We start from the raw sequence: 21,353 nt of genomic DNA on the forward strand, positions 1-21,353 counted from the left end.
AAAAAAAATTGTTTTTTGCTCTTGGAAGATCCAGGTGATATATGATGGTGTATTTAATGTTTCACTTGGAATTTTGGCCATTTTATCTGGCCTTTATGAAATAAGCATAAAAGCGGTACATTTTTGGACATTTTATTATTCCTCTGCTGGAAATTCTTCAGTAAACTTTTCCAGTTTGAATAGACGTATACTGTAGTTTTGGAGCTCCTTTTACGAAGGTGCGCTAGCGGTTTTATCGCACGCACCAGATTAGTACGCGCTATAGCGTGCGCTAGCTGAAAATCTACCGCCTGCTCAAAAGGAGGCAGTAGCGGCTAGCACGCGCGGAAATTTAGCACGCGCTATTCAGCACGTTAAGCCCCTTCGTAAAAGGAGCCCCTAGTCTTTGTAAAGAAAAGGATTAGTTTGGATGACCTTATGACAACACTGGGTGTGCTAAATATTAACAGATTAGAATAATAAGTAAATAAAGTAGGGAGTGGGGGGGGGTCTTTTACTACAGTGGGGTAACATATTGCCAGTACTGAGTGGTAACTGCCAAAATTACAACATGATAACTGCAAAGTGTCTGTTTTAGCCAGGACTGTGGAGTCTTGGTACACCAAACTTTCAAGTTCGACTCAGCCCCCCTCTATTTTTTTTTAATGTTTAAATCTGTTTCTATTAACAAGAAAAAAAAATCACACAAGAACGAATACAACACAGCAGACAAAAATGGCAATGATACAACACAGGGATCCCCCCCCAAGAGGACTGGGCTCTGATGTCCTCCCAGGGTGCAATGCATCCCAATGCATAACCCCCTCCCCCCCAAACAGACCCCCCCCCCGCCCCCCCCCAAAAAAAAAAATAGTCAGACAAGTGGAGTAGGATACAACTGCAATCTGTTCAAAATGCGGCTCCGACTCCGGGGAGGCAAAATGTCCAAATAAGGAGACCAAATATGGACAAAGTCTCTGCTTCTGCGACGAGAGGAGTAAGCCATGGCTGCCTCCCACCCCAAAAGTTCATGTAATTTATTCCGCTAGTACCAAAAAGAGGGAGGAACATCAGCCAACCAGTAATTCAATATACATTTTTTCCCCAGTATATAACACTTACTTAAGAACAATTTCTCCGCAGAGGTATAAACAGAAAATGCAGAGAATTTTTACTGTCCAACTCCGACGTCAACTCCAGCTTCACCTCCAACAACTCCTACTGATATTAGAAACATAGAAACATGATGGCACATAAAGGCCGAAACCCTATCCAGTCTGCCCATCCACAACATCCGCTATCTCCTCTTCTCCCACATGTCCGTCCAAGGTATCTTAAATTCAGAAACGGTCTTCATCTCCACCACCTCCTTCAGGAGACTATTCCACACATCTACCACCCCTTCTCTAAAGAAATATTTTCGTACATTACTCCTGAACCTATTACCTCTTAATTTCTTCCTGTGCCCGCTCCTTATGGAGTTTTCCTTCATTTGAAAAAGACTAAGCCCCTGTACATTTATGCTACGGAGATATTTAAACATCTTTATCATATCTCCTCTCTCCTATCTTTCCTCCAGAGTATACAGTACATATTAAGGTATCTTAGTCTGTCCCCATATGATTTATATAAAGACCACTAACCAATTTTGTACCAGTGCTCTGGATTGACTCCATCCTATTTATATCTTTTTGAAGGTGGGGTCTCCAAAACTGCACACAATATTCCAAATGGGGCCTCACCAGAGACTTATACAATGGCATTATCACTTCCCTTTTCCTACTGGCTATTCTTCTCCTTATGCACCTAAGCATCTTCTTGGCTTTGACCGTCGCCTTTTGTGTTGCCACCCTGAGATCAGGATTTATTAATTTTTTGTTCTGGATCAGCATTTGTACAAATACTGCCAGACAGACATCTTTCACAGATATCCATTCACATTTCTTGCCTATATACCAGTGTCTCCAACTGTGTGCCATGGCACAGTGGTGTGCCCCAAAAGAGATTCTGGGTATGCCGTGAGAGATTCCAGAATTTAATTTTAATTTTAAATATTCCCTTCATAAGTTTATTTTATTTTTTTCAATTTTCTATACCGTTCTCCCAGGAGAGCTCAGAACGGTTTACATGGGTTTATTCAGGTACTCAAGTATTTTTCCCTGTCTGTCCCGGTGGGCTCACAATCTATCTAATGTACCTCGGGCAATGGAGGGATTAAGTGACTTGCCTAGGATCACAAGGAGCAGCGTGGGTTTGAACCTATAACCCCAGGGTGCTTTAACCACTGCGCCACACTCTCCCTACACTAGAATAGATTACATGTATATTGTGTATGCAAGAGTCTGTCAATGTTATGAGTGTCTATGTACGTTAGGATACGACTGCCCAGAAAAGCATCATTCTTAAACATGATTGGTCCTTGAAAACTAACAGCGAGTAATTTAATTTTATTATTTATGAAGTGGTGATCCTAACTTGAGCAACAAAACAATCAAGGGACTGTTAGCGTTAGGATCTTCTCATCTTTGCGAAATTGGATTTTCAGCTCTAACAGAAATTAAATTGGAAAAAAAAAAGAGAACTGCTGATGGTGGATGATGAAATGCGTGTTTGCTTGTCAACTATCGAGCCACGTTTTGAGTTAATTTGCAGTCAAAAACAAGCACATCCATTGCATTGAATAACAAATCTATTTATTATTGTTTCACTATTGTTACAATTACCCATATGTAGCTTAAAGGACTTTAAATAACTCCCAGATTTAATTTTTTATTGGTTTTGCAATTTTATAATTTCAACAATAATGTGCCGCGAAAAATATTTGCTTCGTTTAGTGTGCCGGAGCTAAAAATTTGAGAGACACTGCTATATACAATTGATTCATTTGGATTCAGATTATGATATATTTACTTTCCTTTTCCAACATTGGGCTCCTTTTACAAAGGTGCGCTAGCGTTTTTAGCGCATGCACCGGATTAGTGTGCGCTGTAGCGCGCACTAGCTGAAAAACTACTGGCCGCTCAAGAGGAGGCGGTAGCGGCTAGCACGCTATTCTGTGCATTAAGGCCCTAACGCACCTTCGTAAAAGGAGCCCATTGTGTTCAAGTGGATTTAGAAGCGAGAGAATGCTAACAATCTCTTGTATTTTCCTCTAGTTTTGCCAGCGTGCTGTGATTTCTGTCACCTCATTCGTCTACCCCCAGCTGCCCTCTTCAAAGTGCTATGGATCACCGGGGGACACCGAATGCTGTGAAAGAGTCTGGGCTGCAGACACGACTTGCGGCCAGCCCTCAGAGTGAAACAGTTGCTCATGAGTTTCGGGAATTGTCATTGCAGCCCAGTCATAACTTACCTCCTCTTAAGGAACGAAAGAATGGTGAGTACCAGGCAACAATTCACTGAAATTTGGCAGCTAAAATTTAATATTAAGAAATGCAAGATCATGTATTTGGGCTGCAAAAACCTGAGGGAACGGTACAGTTTAGGTTGTGAAGAACTTATATACATGACAGAAGAGCAGGAAGTTGGGTGTGATTGAATGTGATGATCTTAAGGTGGCCAAACAGGTTGTAAAGTTGACGGCGAAAGCTAGAAGGATGTTAGGGTGCATAGGAAGAGGTATGGCCAGAATATTGTGTACAATTCTGGAGAATCATCCGTCCAAAGAGACACACTTATTAAACTAGAAACAAAGGATGGAGTCAGTCTAAAATGGTACGTGGTCTTCCTCTTAAGGCATATGGTCATAAAGATTTCAATATATATACTTTGGAGGAAAGGCAGGAGAGGGGTAGAGACATTAAAATACCTATGTGTCGTAAATGCACTTGAGCCGAGTCTCTGTCATCCTGTGGCCTCTCATTACAGAGTTTCCTTTCAAATGAAAGGGATTTGCCTACCTCCAGGACACCTAGTGATGCTTAAGCAGGCCTAGGCGCTTCTAGACGGGATTCTATAAACAGCACCTAGTGGTTGATTGACAACCATGCCATGCGACGCCTACAATGTAGGCACCTCTAGGTTCCATGTATAGAATCTGGCCATAAGTGTTATTCTTTAATAAAAATAATAACTTTATTGTTATATACTGCCATATTACAAACAGTTCTAAGCGGTTTACAAGGGAAGAGACTGTATACAGACAGCGACATTACAGAGAACTTTCGAAATTACATTGGCATGTTAAGTTTAGTCAGGTTTATCTGGAAATGTTTTGGAAGTACATCAGGCTGAAGTGGGGTCAGAGAAATTTGTCAAAGAGATAAGTTTTTATTGACTTCCTAAACGTTTGGTACGAAAGTGCGTTTGAGATGAAGTTGGTTAAACATTTGTTCCATTTGCCTGCTTGGAATGATAGTGTTCTATCGAGGTATCTCTTGTAGGTGCAGCCCTTTAGGGATGGAAAAGCGAACAAGTCGGTACCGTGTGTATTAGTTCTGCCTGGGAATTTGAATTGGTGAGACAGATAGGTTGGGGATGAACCTGTCATGGTTTTGAAGCAAAGGCAAGCAAACTTAAAAATGACCCTTGCTTCCACAGGTAGCCAGTGTAGTTTTTTGTAATATGGGCTTACATGGGCTGATTTCTTGAGGCCATAAATGAGATGGACTACAGCATTTTGGACAATTCTCATAAGAGCGCTATCTTTGGGCGACAGGCTTACGTCTGCTGAAACCTGGTATAAATACCAGCATTGCAGTTAGGTGCATTGACCCAATACTCTATAATTACACAGGCAAATTTTTAGAACACCCCTGACACGTCTATGCTCCTCCCACAGCCATGTCCCCTTTTGAGATATGCGCTATGGGGGTTAAGTAAATTTGAAGAATAGTGCTTAACCAGATGCACGCATAAATGTTAATAAGTGCCAATTGACATCAATAATTGGTTGCTGGCACCCAATTATTGATGTAATTGCTCTCATTAAGCAATTCATTTGTTCACACATGCACAAATATGGGCACCATATATAGAATCTGATAAGAATAAGTATTTAATGTAGCTTCATAAAAGGGGTCCTTACATTTTTTATTTTTTTTGTAGATAAAACTCTTCTTGTGTAGAAATTAATGATTTCTGTCATGATTACACAGTTTGCAAAAAGGCCTCAGGTTTCACAGTAGTGAAAACTAAAAGGTAGCCCCAGTGGCTTAGTAAAGGGGGAGAGCTTGGCACAATCAAACCTTTGCTGTGGGGAAAGTAAAAAATAATGGCATCTCAGAAGTTTAAGACGCCCTGGAGCCCCGCGAGAGCAGCGCACATTATCTACGTAAAGATGTCTGAAGGACGTACGGACAAACCTCGCCTAGCTGAAGAAATAAACTAAATATGAGTAAAAAGGAACAGATTAAAAGAGAAGGAAAAAATTATTATTATGTTGTTAGTCCAGTTCATCCCTTCATTCCAAATCATAAGGGTGTCAAAGTCCCTCCTCAAGGGCCGGAATCCAGTCGGGTTTTCAGGATTTCCCCAATGAATATGCATGAGATCTATTAGCATACAATGAAAGCAGTGCATGTAAATAGATCTCATGCATATTCATTGGGGAAATCCTGAAAACCCGACTGGATTCCGGCCCTCGAGGACTGGAGTTGCCCACCGCTGGCATAGCGGCAAGCAAAACCAATTCTAGTTCACAGCTCTAAAGATACCTCCCTTCCTCACTCTTGTATAGGGAAGTTCTTTTATTCTAGAGCACTTATTCCCAGACTGGGGTTTGGAACTCCAAATGAGGTCACATCATCAGTAGTTGGGATGAAAGAATCCGGGCTACTGCCTCTATGTCTGAATCTCCAGTGTGACTTATGCCCAGCAGTAGCAGGTTAGCACGGGGCCTGTCATTCAGCAAATGTTCAGAGGCTCCTGCCTCTTCCTCTTATGTAGTTTTTCTGTTAGACTGGAAACCCGTGCAGAGTGCTGGAATCTATATGTGCACACAGATGGACGCTGATTGCTGCTGCCGCTGCCTTTGTGCTTTGGCTAAATAGGGAGATAGGAATTAAATGAAAGAGGGGAGAGGCATGGATATCTGCTATTTTGTTTCTGTCATCATCTGGGGTCATATTGAGGAAAAAAAAAAGTTTGGGAAGCATTGTTTATAAGGGGGAAAAATTGCACTTCCCCAGCTTTCTGCTTGTTTGGATTTAGACTGAGTCCAGTGTTTTCCCACCCCTGGTTTCGAGTTCAGCATGCTAGAGTGTGATCGTGCTATCAGGAACTTTAGTGCACGCTAAACAGGCACTTTAAAAGCTTGCAATAATGTTAAGGAGGTAATAGGATAAAAACTATGCAAAATAGCTCATTATCCATTAGCATAGTGCAAAATTATGTGTTCTAATTGCCTCCCCTTCACATTATCAGAAAAAATGTAATTACACCTCTGGGAAATGCAATTAAGTTTTTATGATAAAGTCTATAGACATACTTATCATCCACAGTAGTGAGTGCCTCTTTTATGTCTCATTAACATCTGCTGTTAGTGTGCAGCATAAAACAACATGAAGTCAATTCTGGAACTGGACATTACATGTTAGACGCCCCATGGTAAAGGGGATGGAACTCCTCTCGTATGAGGAAAGACTATAACAGTTAGGGCTCTTCAGCTTGGAAAAGAGACGGCTGAGGGCTGAGTCTACAAAATCCTGAGTGGAGTAGAACGGGTACAAGTGGATCGCTTTTTCAGCCCGTCAAAAATTACAAAGACTAGGGGACACTCGATGAAACTACAGGAAAATACTTTTAAAACCAATTGGAGGAAATTTTTTTTTAACTCAGAGAATAGTTAAGCTCTGGAACGCGTTGCCAGATGATGTGGTAAGAGCGGATAGCGTAGCTGGTTTTAAGAAAGGTTTGGACAAGTTCCTGGAGGAAAAGTCCATAGTCTGTTATTAAGAAAGACATGGGGAAAGCCACTGCTTGCCCTGGATTGGTAGCATGGAATGTTGCAACTCTGGGGATTCCAGAATCTTGCTATTCTTTGAGATTCTGCCTGGAATCCTGATACTCTTTGTGGTTCTAGAATCTTTTGTTACTCTTTGGGATTCTGGAATTTTGCTACTCTCTGGGATTCTGGAATCTTGTTATTCTTTGAGATTCTGTATGGAATGTTGCTTCTCCTTGGGTTTTGGCCAGGTACTAGTGACCTGGATTGGACACCATGATAACAGGATGCTGGGCTTGATGGACCATTGGTCTGACCCAGTAAGGCTATTCTTATTTTCTTATGACATTAATATTCAGTAGCACATCGGCCCTTGTAGGTCTCTAATACATAAATTATTCCCTATCTGCCAGAGAAAATGTGGTTGAATTGAACAGATCTCCCAAACTCTACTGCTTACTTCTGTTTCCAGTGCACTCTATACCATGTCTGGTGTGTTTGATGCAGTTTCATATCCTGGATTTAACATTATGAGCTCATTAGGGAATTATGTGATGTTCCTGCATACCTAGATTTACAGATGTTTCACCATCCCTGAGAAATCTGCTGACAATTTGTCTAGGGCATTGCTGGAGGAAAGAAGAGGAGGGATAGAAGGAAAACAATGAATGCTTTTATTTAAGCTCAAGGATGTCTTTCCTTTTTATTAATAAAGGTGCTTTGTTGTGTTACTTCAAGACCTGGAATTTGCCATCATGTTTAACATGGTTATGAATGGAAGGGAAATGTAGAGTGGAATTTTTGTAACTCAGTATTTTTCATGCATTGTTGCACCTTATTAAGAACATTTATTTATTTGGATTTAGCTCACACCTTTTTCCAGTAGTAGCAAAGATGAGTTGCATCGAGGTACACTCAGTGGCGTAGTAAGAGGGGTGCAGGGAGGGACGGTATGCCCCAGGTGTGGTCTTCCTAAGGGCGCAGCACCCCTTTCTCCTCCTCTCTGCCCCTCGCTCCTCTTCTTGCCGCGCGCCCCTCACCTTCCCTGTACCTTTTTTACTTTCCTAGCGCGAGGTTGCTGCCTGTGTCAGCATCGGCGCTCTTTCTGATGTCACTTCCGGGACCCGCACTTAGGAAGTGACATCAAAGGGTGAGCCAAAGACTAGGGGACCCTAGGGGACCCTCAATGAATTTACAGGGAAATACTTTTAAAACCAATAGGAGGAAATTTTTTTTTTCACTCAGAGAATAGTTAAGCTCTGGAACGCGTTGCCAGAGGATGTGGTAGCTGGTTTTAAGAAAGGTTTGGACAAGTTCCTGGAGGAAAAGTCCATAGTCTATTATTGAGAAAGACATGGGGAAAGCCACTGCTTGCCCTGGATTGGTAGCTTGGAATGTTGCTACTCTCTGGAATTCTAGAATCTTGTTATTCTTTAGGATTCTGAATGGAATGTTGCTACTCTTTGGGTTTTTGCCAGGTACTAGTGACCTAGATTGGCTACCGTGAGAGTGAGCTATTGGGCTTAATGGACCATTGGTCTGACCCAGGAAGGCTATTCTTGTGTTCTAACATCGACCTGGGTATGCTGCTCATGCTGGAGAAGTTAAAAAGATACTGGAAAGGGAAGGAGGCATACGCACGGCAGGCACCGTTCACCCTTACTATGCCATTGGGTACACTAGGTATTTCCCTGTCCCTAGAGAGCTTACAGCCAAAAGGGGCTGATGCTCAAAATTACTGCGAGCATAAAAGTGTGTTAATTCCAGGATTGCATGCATGTTATTATGCACCTAGGTCCAGATTCTATAAATGACGCTTAAAATTAGGTGCCTAGATCATCGCGCCTAGCTGATTTACGTTAATTTACGTTAATGCCTTTGAAAAGGGTTACTTTTTCCCTTGGCATTTTAACTCTTTATTGCATGCCCGGAGGCCTCATCTACCGATAGCTCTTAAAAATAGCCTTCTGATAATACCTCTGCGAGGGGCCTGGTGTTTTTTTGCTCTGTGCCTGGCAACAAAGCCCTCATGTGAGTACCCTGCTCCCTGTTTGCATATGATTTGCTTCAAGCATAAGTTTGCTATTTTTTTTGTGGTATTTCTGATATCTTTATTTTGACACAGCAGGTTTCTGTAGAGTGTACCCTAATGCAGTCCTTTTACTGAAATTACTGTGCATGCAGCAGAGGGCTTTTATGCATTCATACGTCTACTCGCTGGGAAGCCTTGACAACCTTCTTAAATTTGATGACTCATACCCTTATTTTTGCAGTAGAAATTATTTGTTTAAAAAACCTACAAACAACGGAGGATTCCATGCCAACTATACGCTTAACCATCCTTTGCTTCAAAAGGTATATAGAGATCCATGTTCAGAAGGTTTATGTGGGCAAAATTAGCAAACACCCACATATATCTAGTCCTCTAAAAATATTCTTCCTTTTTCCAGATCACTTTGCACAAATGGCCATAAAGGGGGAAGGGAATCTGGAGGTGTGGTGAAGTAATGTATTTAGCCAAATACCAGCACATAAGTCCTCTCTGCTTGAATTTGTCCTAAAATGATTCAGTGGGAGGTTGTGACCACCATTTTGACATCGGAAATGCCATGAGCAAGCGTGTCCAGGGATTGTTCCTGCCCATACCTGTTTCAATCCCCAAATGGCAGCAGGCGGGTGCAGGAACAATTTGAAATCACTCCTACTCCAATAGGTCTACTAGACCACCAGGGCTTATAGAAGGTAGGCCCAGGGAGGGCCTATGAGTGAAGGTTAGGGAGCCAGGGGGAGAATGGCTTGTGGCGGTGGGGGAGGTGGTTTGAGTTGTGGCTTTGGTTTCAGCTGAAACTGAACGGTAAATTTTGGCTACAGATTTGGTTTTGGATGGAACCAAAAGCCCCAGTATCAGTTGCCCTCTATCCTAAGTACCCATTTATTGAATTAGCTTTTATGGGGTAATTTTATAAAACATTTTCCAGATGTAAAACATACATTGCATGTGAAAAAGGATCATTATAAAATTGCTTGGCTAAATATCCACATATAAACACCCTCCTTAACAAGATTGTGCATGTACATTCCTGGTAGGACTTTAGTAGATTAGGGTTGGCATTGTAATAATAATAATAATAATAATAACAGCTTATATACCGCAATACCGTGAAGTTCTATGCGGTTTACAAAGATTAAGCAAAGGTACAAATTGATTGACTTTAAGAGTGACATTGGTATAATAAATAGAGGTATAATAAATAACACATCTTATAACAAAACATCTTAATTGCCCCTAGCTTTTACTATATTAGCACAGGTCCCATTTTATGCAATAAGGCCTAGTCCTATATAATAAAACGCTAGCCGCGCATGCGCACTTCTGCCTGCGTGTTCCGTGATCCGTAGGTCTGTGGCAGGCAGGAGAGCGGATACGCGGTTAGGGCCCACACTCGAGCGCTGTGGCCAACTCAGGATCGTGGGAGGATGCGCCGCGCAAAGTGCTGCACAGGTACTGGAGGGGGAGGGACATACCGCTTCTGCACATACCTGCACAAACCTCCCTCCAGCGTTGGCAGCCACAGCACGCTAAACAGGCTGCTTCGCTGCTTTCTCCTGCAGTAGAGTCTCTCTGCCGCGTCACTGATGACATCATCAATGAAGCGACAGAGGAACTCAACGGCAGGAGAAAGCCGCGAAGCAACCTGTTTAGCGTGCTGCGGCTGCCAACGCTGGAGGGAGGTTTGTTATTAAAGTCATCTTGCTGGGAGGGTCACAGAGTCAGCGGGGGTTGGGCTGGGAGGGGAGAGAAGCGTCTGCCTCGGGTGCTTCAGGCAGCAGCGGCATTTACAATTCGCTGCTGTTGCCGGCTTCAGGCCTTAATCTCTGTCCGGTCCTGCCTACTTCCTGTTTTCATGAAGACAGGAACCCGCCAAAGAGGAAGACCTGAAGCCAGCAACAGCAATGAATTGTGAATGCTGCTGCTGCCCGATGAAGTAGTTCAAGGAGGAAAGGGAGCAAAGGGGGAGAGAATGGCTTGGAGGGAAGAAGAGATGGCAGAGCATGGAGGGAAGGAGGAAGGTATTCCAGACCAAGGGAAAAGGAAGGAGGAGATGGAGAGAGGCCATATGGAACAGAGAGAGAGAGGGCGGACACTGGATGGAAAGAGAAGAGAGGGCAGTGAATGGAAGGGGCAAGACAGAGGGTGAACAGTAGATGGAAGGGGTAGAGAGAGGGAGACAGACACTGAATGGAAGTGTGGAGGACAGGGGGAGCAGACGTTGGAAGGAAGTGGGGAGGAGAAAGAAAAAAGGGCACATGCAGGATTGAGGGAAGAGGATAGAGTTAGAAATAAAGACAGACAGACAGGGGGCCAGGGAAAGACACAGACAGAAAGAATGACAGCATCCAAGGAGAGAGAGAGAAACCCCCCCCCCCCCCCCAAAAAACACAGACAGACAGACATCTACTCTAGCACCCGTTAATGTAACAGGCTAAAACACTAGTTACTAATAATTGGAGTTTACATTAAAATAACACATCCTAATCGTAGCCCATGTTGATAAAAAGAAATGTCTCTAGAAATTGAAGTCACTGTTTGTTGTATGTAATAAAGATGAACCAAGTAGGGCAATCAAGTCGTTGTGACTTCACTAATGAGGCTGGCTCTTAGACATTGGTGGAATGAGACATTATGACATCACAATATCAACTCTGGTTACCAGAGACTGAAATGCTTCACACTGAGGGGATAGTTATCAATATGGACTACTGTTAAGATGGGTTATTGTACCACTAACTCATGCCATTTAAGTGCAAGTTCTATTTTGTACGAGACCTAGTTATTAATAACTGGGGTTTACATTATAATAGCATATCTTAGTGGTAGCCCATGTTGATAACTTCCCTCCTTAAATGACTGCTACCAGATATATTTCTAAGATCTTAGCAAACTCTATTACACTTAAAGCAGTGCCATCAAAACAGGATTCACAAACAAATATAGGTAAGCAAAAAAGCCCATTATGATGGCAGACTTGATATTTGTACTGCTAGATAGTCATACAGCAGTGTTCAGAAGCCAGAATACAGTATGAGGGAGGGAGTTACACATCTGTATCACATTAACTCTACAGAGCTAGCCAAAAGATTAAGCGGGATATTTTTCTTTCTTTTTTAAAAAAAATAATTTTATTTCCAAATTGTAGTTACAATTAGCCAGGAAAGGCTTCCGGTGACGTCACGAAGCATGGTGGACGGTTAGAGTACGAGCTCTGACCTCCGTGGGCATTTACCTCCTTCCCAAAGGTGCTTTAGCGCTTCCTCCTGGCCCGGAACCCGGTTATTTTAAGTCCGGAGCAGATCGTATATAAACAATGCCGTCAAAAAAACAGTCTGCAGAGGGGCGTCGGCCCGACACGGGAGGAGAGCAGTGCGGCCTGCGTCATGTGCGTGGGGCCTCCAGAGCGCCCGAGCGCGAGTCAGGGGAGAGCGCGTCGGAGGACGAGTCGGAGAGGGGCGCCTCTCCGAGATTGAGACGGCAGGAATGCGCTGCGGCTGTCACCAAAGCAGATCTTCAGCAGTGGGCTTTAGATATTAAACAAGAGGTGGCAGCCGTGAAGGGTAAGATTAAGGATGCAGTAAAAGAAATCCGGAAGGACTTTGCTGACCTCCTGGGGAGAGTGGAGGAGACCGAGAGGCGTATTGGGGACCAAGAGCTGGTGGTGCAAGATCTGAGTGGGGCTTTCGCAGCAGCTCGGAAGGACTGGCAGGACTGTTTTACCCGCCTTGAGGACCTGGAGAACCGGTCCCGCAGAAACAATGTGCGCATCAGAGGGGTGCCTGAGCTGGCTGAGTATCAGGATGCTGTGCATGTGGTCCAGGAGATCTTTGGGACCCTTTGCCCACAGGAGGAGGAAGCGGTTGGTGCAAGGGCGGTGAAGGTGGACAGGGCCCACCGGGCTCTGGGACCCAAAAAGGATGATAGTCCTCGAGATATCATAGCCTGCCTTCATGCTTTAGTGGACAAGGATCGGATGGTGCGGAAGGCCAGAGAGCTGGGCACGTTTGATTGGAAGGGGCATAAAGTGGAAGTTTTTCAAGATCTTTCGGCAATTACACTGCAGAGGAGGCGGGAATTTCATCCTGTGGTGCAGATTCTGAGAAAGCATAATTTGAAATACCGCTGGCTCTTTCCATTTGGGCTCCTGATTACCATTAATGGGGCACACAAGAGAGTCACAACCCTGTCTGACTGGGGCACTGCTGGGGCTGGGGCTGGGGCACTGCTGCGGAGGGAAGGTCTCATGAGCGTGGAGGATCCCCCTCTGGGGAAATCCTTGGACCAGCCGGCGGAGCGATTCCAGTGGCAAACTAGATCACCGCGGTCCCGCAAACGACGACCAGATGGTGGAGAAGGCATAGGGGCCTCAGCGGGACGCGGAGCAGGGCCAGCGACTTGAGGCGAAGCTGAGACTGTGACAGTCTTACCCTATGGAGGACTTCTGGAGACCTGAGACTTTTGGAACACATGGACTGTGTCCTGTGTATGGCAGAATGCCTGGGGGTTTGGGTGAGGGGCATCTTGTAGGGGGGAGTGGTTGCAGTGTGTGTGTGTTGGGCGGTACTTTTGGGAGGGGGTGCATGATGGGGACATGGGCTTTGGTGGGGTCACCCGAAGTAATGGAAGGGAGACAGAGGTGGTGGGTGTGGGTTTGGTGGGGAGGGGGGTGGGGTGGAGGGGGGCTGGGGGATGACAGCTTGGGATTTGGGGGATGGTGCGGGGGGAGGAGAACGAGGGGAGACTTGTGTGGTTTTATTATTTGGGGTTATGGCGGTTGCTAAATTGAGAGTAGGCAGCTTTAATGTCAAGGGTCTCAACATGCCCCATAAATGCCAGTTATTGTTAAAAGAATTAAAGCTGTTGAGGATTGATATTAGTTTTGTGCAAGAAACCCATTTTTTGAAAACTGGGGAAAAGTTGATACAATATAAAGAATATCCGGACAGGGTTTGGGCCTCTAATAGGAAGGAGAGGAAGAAAGCGGGGGTGGGTATTTTGTTTGCTAGACATCTTAAATTGGTCCCCGAACAGGAATGGAGGGATGAGGGGGGCGTTGGGTTATTTGGTTGGGTCAAATCAATGGGGAAGTGGTTACATTGGTGAATCTGTATGCCCCGAATGCTCAACAGGGTGCCTTTTTTGACGAGGTATTGGCCAAAGTACTGTTGGTTAAAAAGGGAACGTTGCTGGTGGGCGGGGACTTTAATCTGGTGGTTGACCCCCGTTGGGATTCTACCGGGGCTGGGGGGGACAGGCTTAAGGCCGATAGGAAGCGTTTTAAGCATTTTGTTGCTGTTCTAAATGTGGTAGATGGCTGGCGTTCTCAGCACTGGATGGGTAAGGATTTTTCTTACTACTCCCCCGTGCATGCGGTTTATACCAGAATAGATATGCTGTATTTGGATAAGGGGTGGGGGGGCAGATTACTTGACACGTGCATCGAGGACATTGGGTGGTCGGATCATGCTCCCATTTGGATGGATGTCCGCTGGGGGGCGTCACGCGTGGGGGACCGATACTGGAAATTGAATGATAGTCTATTAAAGGATCCTTTGCTGCTCCGTAAGGTGGAGCAGGTTATTTGGGATTTTTTGGAGCATAATGCTGTTAACCAATACTCTCCGATGACGATCTGGGAAAGCTTGAAAGCGGTGCTACGGGGGGAGCTTATATCGATGGCTGCGTATAAAAAGCGGCTTACATTGCAGAAGGAACGGAGCCTGAGAGAGACTCTAAGGCAGCTAGTAGACCAACATAAGCGGGGTCAGGGAGGGGCAGCCCTGGGGCTTCGGATTTGTGAGGTTCGGGCGGACTTGGGGAAGTTGGAGGATGAGGAGGTCCAATTCAATCTTGAACGCCTTCGTCTACGGTTTTTTGAGTCTGGTAATAGAGCGGGGAAATTGTTGGCTCATCGTCTCCGCCTTAAGCAGACGCAATCTAATATCATGGCTATTAAAGATGGTTTGGGGCAGACATTGACAGCTGAAGAAGCTATACATGCTCGCTTCTGTGAATTTTATCAGCAGCTTTATACGCCAGAGAGTCAGGGGTCGGAGGAGGAGATTAAGACTTATCTTCAGGATCTGGGCTTGGCATCCCTTCCGGCTTCGGTGGTGCAAGGGCTGGATGAAGATATTTCTTTGGAGGAAGTGCATAATGTGATCCGACAGTTGAAACCGGGGAAATCCCCGGGCTTAGATGGGTTCACGGGGTTGTTTTATAAGAAGTTGTCTTCCTTGGTGGTGCCGTTGTTGGCGCGCTTATATAATGATCTGAGAGACGGGGCTCAATTACCTTTCTTCATGCGTTTGGCAGGGATCACGATTTTGCCAAAGCCGGGGAAGGATGCTACCCAGTGTGGGAGTTATAGGCCGATATCCCTGCTGGGTATTGACACAAAGATTTTTGCTCGGGTGCTTGCTGATAGGTTAGCGTCTCATATGCCGACACTTATTCACCCCGACCAGGTGGGGTTCATAGGGGATCGGCAGGCGGCGCATGGGATCCGTAAAGTTTTTAACTTGGTCTGGCAGGCCCGCCGTTCCGGTGGTTCCTGGGTGGCGGTGGCGGTGGATGCCGAAAAGGCATTTGACCGGGTGGATTGGCGATTTATGGAGGCGGTCCTACGCCATGTTGGCCTGGGGCCCCGCTATGTGTCCTGGGTACTCTCTTTGTATAATGGACCCATGGCGTGTGTGAAAATCAATGGGGTCTACTCCTCTCCCTTTGAATTACAGCGGGGGACGAGGCAAGGCTGTCCCTTATCGCCCTTGTTATTTGCTTTGGTGATTGAGCCTCTTGCACAAAAGATTCGACTGTCAACTAGGGTGCGAGGTGTAATGGTTCAGGGGAAGGAACACAAGTTGTCTTTATTCGCTGATGATATCTTGGCAATTGTAGAGGGCTCCGTGGAGTCCCTTCATTCCCTTCAGGAACTTATGGCAACCTATGGGGCTTTATCGGGTTTTAAGGCTAACATGGCTAAAACGTAGATCCTTAATATATCAGTCCCGGACTCTGATATTCCTGGTATTAAGCGGGTGGTGCCCTTTCGTTGGGTTAAGGGCCCTATCAAATATTTGGGTATCCAGCTGGGGGTGGATTGGTCGTCCTTATTTCAACTTAATTATATTCCCCTTGTGGCGTCCCTGGCTCGGGATATGGATCGGTGGGATAAATTATATGTGTCTTGGATGGGACGCATGGAGGTATCTCGGATGTTGGTGTTACCTAGGTTCTTATATTTTTTTCAAGTTTTGCCTATTGAAATTTCTCGGAAGTATTTTCTCCGTTGGCAGCGCAGCCTCTTACGGTTTGTGTGGGGAGGCAGACGTCCCCGGGTGGCTCAGTGGGCCATGTTTAAGTTTAAGGCAGAGGGGGGTCTGGGGATCCCTCATCTGGAGCATTATTATCGAGCGGCTCAGTTAAGAGCGGGTGTGGAGTGGCATGCGCCCTCTGAAGTTATGGGTGCAGGTGGAACAGGGATTGTTGGATGATTCGGGGGGGCTCGGACCCTGGGGTCGATGATGTGGGGGGATTTGGGGGTGAGGGAGTTGGGGACCGTTTCTAATCCATTCACTTCCTGGACGTTGCGGGTTTGGAAAGCAGCAGCTCGCACACTGTTAGGTAAGAGTAAGGGGGTGCACTTTCTTCCCTTGCACTTTGCCTCTGATTTTGTGCCAGGGAGAGATGGGGGGATATTTGTGAGGTGGGCAAGAAACGGGTTGCAGTACTTTGGCCAATTCTTGGAGGGTGAGACTGTCCGGGCTTTTCCTGTGCTCCAGGCCCTTTATCAGCTAGAATCTAGGGACCTTTTCCCACATCTTCAGGTGAAAAGTTATTTGCAAAGGGCTAAACGGGCCGATGCCGCGGTTTATACCTGTTCGGCCTTTGAGCAGTTGTTGGGCTCCCCAGTGAGCAGAGGCTGCATTTCCCTGTTGTATAAATGGGTGCACAAGGATGGGACCCGGAAACCTATGTATCTTGAGGCCTGGGAACGGGATTTGGGGCAGGAGTTCGATGAAGCTTTGTGGGAAATCATATCGCTTTGGATACATCATTTATCGGTGGCTCCGGTACTAGTGGAGAATGCTCTTAAGATGCTGGTCCGCTGGTACATGACCCCGGTTCATATGAGCAAGATGTCTGCTCGGGGCTCAGCCTTGTGCTGGAGGGGATGTGGGCAGCGGGGAACCTTTTTTCATATGTGGTGGAGCTGCCAGTCACTTCAAGATTTCTGGAGACAGATGTTTCACTATGTGGGGGCTCTCCTTCAGGTGCCCCTCCATGAAAGAGCGAAGGTGGCCTTACTGGGGTTTCCTGTGGTTGGGGTTGATGCTTCTCAGGACAGTTTGGTACAGTTGGCGTTCACGGCAGCTAGGCTGACTGTGGCTCGCCATTGGCGAAGCAAGATTATACCCATGCTACCTCTTATGAGAGCTAAATTGGGCTGGGTTTGCGAACGCTATAGGCTTTCGGCCCTGCTGACTAGACGTTGGCAGCATTATTATGATCTTTGGGGAAGGTACCTGGCAGTGGAGGAATTGGATGTAGAGCAATCTGCTGTCAGTTGACTTGCTGGATCTGATATGGATTTGGGTTTTGGGGGTCTGTTTTGTTCTGGTTTTGAGTTTTTCTTTGTTAATTATGTATTCTTTTTCTCCTTTCTTTCCTCGGGTGCTTAGATGCCCATTGGGGGGGGGGGATTTCTGGCTTACAGGAGATGATGGGTGTTGTATGTGGGGTGGGGGGGGTGGGCTGGAGGGATGGTTTTCGGGGGGTTTGCTATTCTGTTGATTGATTGATTGTACTGTTTTGGTACTGTATTGCTGTGTTGTTGTGCGATTCTTTGTTCTAAATAAACAATTACAAAAAAAAAACAATTAGCCAGGAAAAATAAACTAGCCCACATTAATGGGGAGCAAGATAAAATACATCAAAATAATCCTTAATAACTAGGACATTGAGAAGATTATCCATATCAGAGATCTCTATACTGTATTTTTCGCTCCATAAGATGTACTTTTTCCACCCCCAAAAAGGGGGTGGAAAAGTGGGTGCGTCTTATGGAGCGAATACACCTCCCTCCCCTTCCCCCCAAATACACCATCCCCCCGGTACCTTTTTAAAAGTTGTGTGCTCTCCTGCCGGAAGGCTGTCTTTGGAAGCAGAGTGGCGCGATGCAGGAGCGCAACCTTTGCACTTCCTGCTGGGTAATGCACCGCTCAGTGATTGGCTGAGGTCAGTTCTCATTGAGAACTCACATCAGCCAATCACTGAGCGGCGCGGGACCCAACAGGAAGCGCAAAGGTTGCACTCCTGCATCCCGCCACACTGCTCTGCTTCCAAAGACAGCCTAGGAGAGCACCGCAACTTTAAAAAGGTACCGGGGCGGCGTCGGGTGCTGGTGGCTTTGGGCGGGCTCCTTTGATGCGACGGCTTCTGACTGGACTGCAGGCAGGAGGCTTCACGTTGGGCATCGTCGGGCGGGCTCCTTCACTGCTTCAGGAGCGGGCCGATTTTGGCTGTGGGCTGGCTGCTTCAGGAGCGGGTGGCTGCCGGCGGGCGGCTGTTGGCTGTGGGCAGGCTGCTTCAGGCTGCTTAGCACAAGATGCCCCTGTAGAGGAGGAAATTTTTTTTCCTTGGTTTTTCCTCCTCTACATGGGGGTGCTTCTTATGGACGGGTGCGTCTTATAGACCGAAAAATACGGTATATAGGCCTAAGTAGACACCTTCTCTTTATCTTATCAAGCAAAAAGGATTTCAGTTGAGTTGAATTATGAAATACAGTATATGCTTTCTTTCACAATAAGTAATTAAAGAGCAATGTGGAAATCAGAAAAAAGAAGCTCCCAGGGCTAAAATTCTAGATTTCAACATAAGAAATTGCTTCCTAAACAATGGTCATACTGGTCACATCTGGGAAAACCTGGACATTATAACTACATTAAGAAATAGATTTCTCCAAGAAATATAATTTTTATATCCTGGGTATTTGCAAAACAATGCTTAGACACCCTGCTAGCACTTAACTTGGGTATGTGAGCACATATATGTAAAAGTGCTGGTATTTTAAACTTGTATATGTGCAGTTTTTAGACTTGCCCTTTTAATATTCTGCAAACACATGTGAGTGCTAGATCTGGAATCAAATTCTGATCCAGGATATTTTTCTGGCTATTTTGGGAAAACGAGATGAGATAGATAGTACTGTGTGTTAGAAAGTGTTGAGAGGGTACTTGGCTCCAGGGTGGATAAAAATCAATGATTTTTTTTTAAAAAAAAATTAAAATCAGATTTTTAAAATTTAAACTGTTGGTTTTTTTTTTAAATAGATTTTTCTTCAAAAAAGTATTTTATCTAAGTATAGTTTTTTATTTAAGATATGTAATAGTCCAAAAATTATTCATCATGAAATAAGGCTTAGTTTTTAATTATGTAGCCTGAGGCTGTGTATTCATGCAATGTTAAAATTTTTGGAAAAATAAATTCCATTAATCCATTCATAATGTCACAGGCATGATTTAAATCAAATCCACCCTACTTGTCTCAATCCTTAGCAGAGAGCAGAGACATGGGCAAATCATAATTAGGGCAAATTTAAGGTGTTTATTTTCCAGCTAATTAAGGGGTCCTTTGAGGGTACAAAGTTCCTTAGATATGAAGCCAATGAAGAAAATTTGGAAGCAGCTCAAGAAAATAGATTGTTAACATGGAGATCAAAATATGTTTTCCTTTTTTAAGTTCTGGCCAGAGGAATTATTCACCGGAGACAGATATTTTCCAGGAAAGGATGCACTTGAGTAGAAGAAAGTGCCATGGATGTGGGAGTTTGCCCCAGTTTCACTCACGTCTGAATGATAGAATAAAAAATAATGATTGCGAGAATCCAATTAAGATCTTCATCGTTCAGAGAAAAAGACGAGGACTTGAGTCATAAATGGGGTAATGTGGAGCTTGTTCCATAGGTACAGATTGTACTCCACACAGAAAAGAGCTTTTATGAAATTAAAAGAGTTGTAAACACACTTAAAAAGTTCAGGCACAGAAAGAGGGTAATTCTATAAAGGGACTCCTAAATTAGGTGCTAGGAAAGCACCTGTTTGAAGCCTATTCGATAAAGAAAAGTAAACACCTATTTTTCTTTAAAGAAAACTAGCATAAGCCAACGTATGCATACCCAGCCATGAGGTGGTGCAAATGCTCAAGCCTGGATTGCAAAAGGAGAATGGGTAGCCTAATGGTTAGTACAGCAGCCTAAAAATCAGGGGAATCCAGGTTAGAGTCCCACTGCGGCCTCTTGTGACTCTGGGCAAGTCTCTTTAACTCTCCATTGCCCCAGGTACAAAATAAGTTCCTGCATATAATATACTGCTTTTCTGTGGCTGCAATCAGAAGGGGAATGGGGGACTTGTATGCCACCTTTTTGTGGCTTTGGCATTCAAAACCGACATTCAAAGCGGTGGGCACTGGAGGATTCAGTGATTTGCCCAAGGTTACAAGGAGCAGCACTGGGATTTGATCTCAAAACCTCTGGGTACAGAGGCAGCAGCTCTACCAATGAGTCACATCTTCCTGCCAAAACACTTTACATATCAAATCCCATCCCATTTCCTTATAAGATTTTATAATTTTTGCATGCAAATGTGTGCCCTACCCTTGCTCCTTCACCCATTTGAATTCTACCTGAAAAGTATGCACCATCACATCTTGGCATGTACGCACAGAATACCATGTACCCAGCAAATGGTCATTTATGTGCATAAATGACTAGATACCGGTATTTACATTTGTTCCTGTCACTTTCAATTAGATGGCTCCATATCTGCTTATGATCTGTATGTAGGCATTCCCAGGGGCGTGGCTTGGACAGGGCAGAGGCATAGTGGCAATTCACATACCGCTAAATCCGTTAAGTTCTAAGCGGTTTACAGAGAAATATACATTAAATATACAATAAAGGATACAATAAGATAAGATGAATTAAATAAAGAATGGGTACTTTGAAATTCCCTTACTGTCCCGAAGGCTCACAATCTAACTAAAGTACCAAGGACAAACAGAGTTAGCAAATAGGAGATAAGAAAATAAAGATAGTGGAAATGAGATATAAAGCATCCTAACAAGAATACATAGAACTCTCAATATCATACTGTTAAAAAAAAACAAAAAAACATACATACCAAAATAATAAAGTAATAGAAAGAAACTAATTAAATAGAAAATAATTTTAAGAATTAATCAAATATAGAAATATAGGAAGAAAATAAACATTTGAAGTGAGGAGAAAAGAAAAGATAGAGGACGGCATATGAATAGAATGGAATGAAAAACAGTTAAACAATAGAATTCTAAGAAAATTTTTAAATGAAAACTGAACAAAATAAATAAAAAGAAATAGATATAATATACATAATAGAACAAAAGTCAGGAAGGACT

At 44.4% G+C, this 21,353-nt stretch overlaps 1 protein-coding gene across 1 annotated transcript in view; it reads left to right on the plus strand.

Moving 5' to 3' along the window:
• Positions 1 to 21,353, plus strand: part of MRTFB (myocardin related transcription factor B) — a 350,028-nt gene that overhangs the window by 160,134 nt on the left and 168,541 nt on the right. The window contains exon 2 of the mRNA XM_033963305.1: positions 3,135 to 3,355. Coding sequence (XP_033819196.1) covers positions 3,202 to 3,355 — 154 coding nt within the window. The 5' untranslated portion in view covers positions 3,135 to 3,201. The remainder of the gene's footprint in view (positions 1 to 3,134; positions 3,356 to 21,353) is intronic.

Source organism: Geotrypetes seraphini, chromosome 11 (genome assembly GCF_902459505.1).
Source record: "Geotrypetes seraphini chromosome 11, aGeoSer1.1, whole genome shotgun sequence".
Taxonomy (NCBI): Eukaryota; Metazoa; Chordata; class Amphibia; order Gymnophiona; family Dermophiidae; genus Geotrypetes; species Geotrypetes seraphini.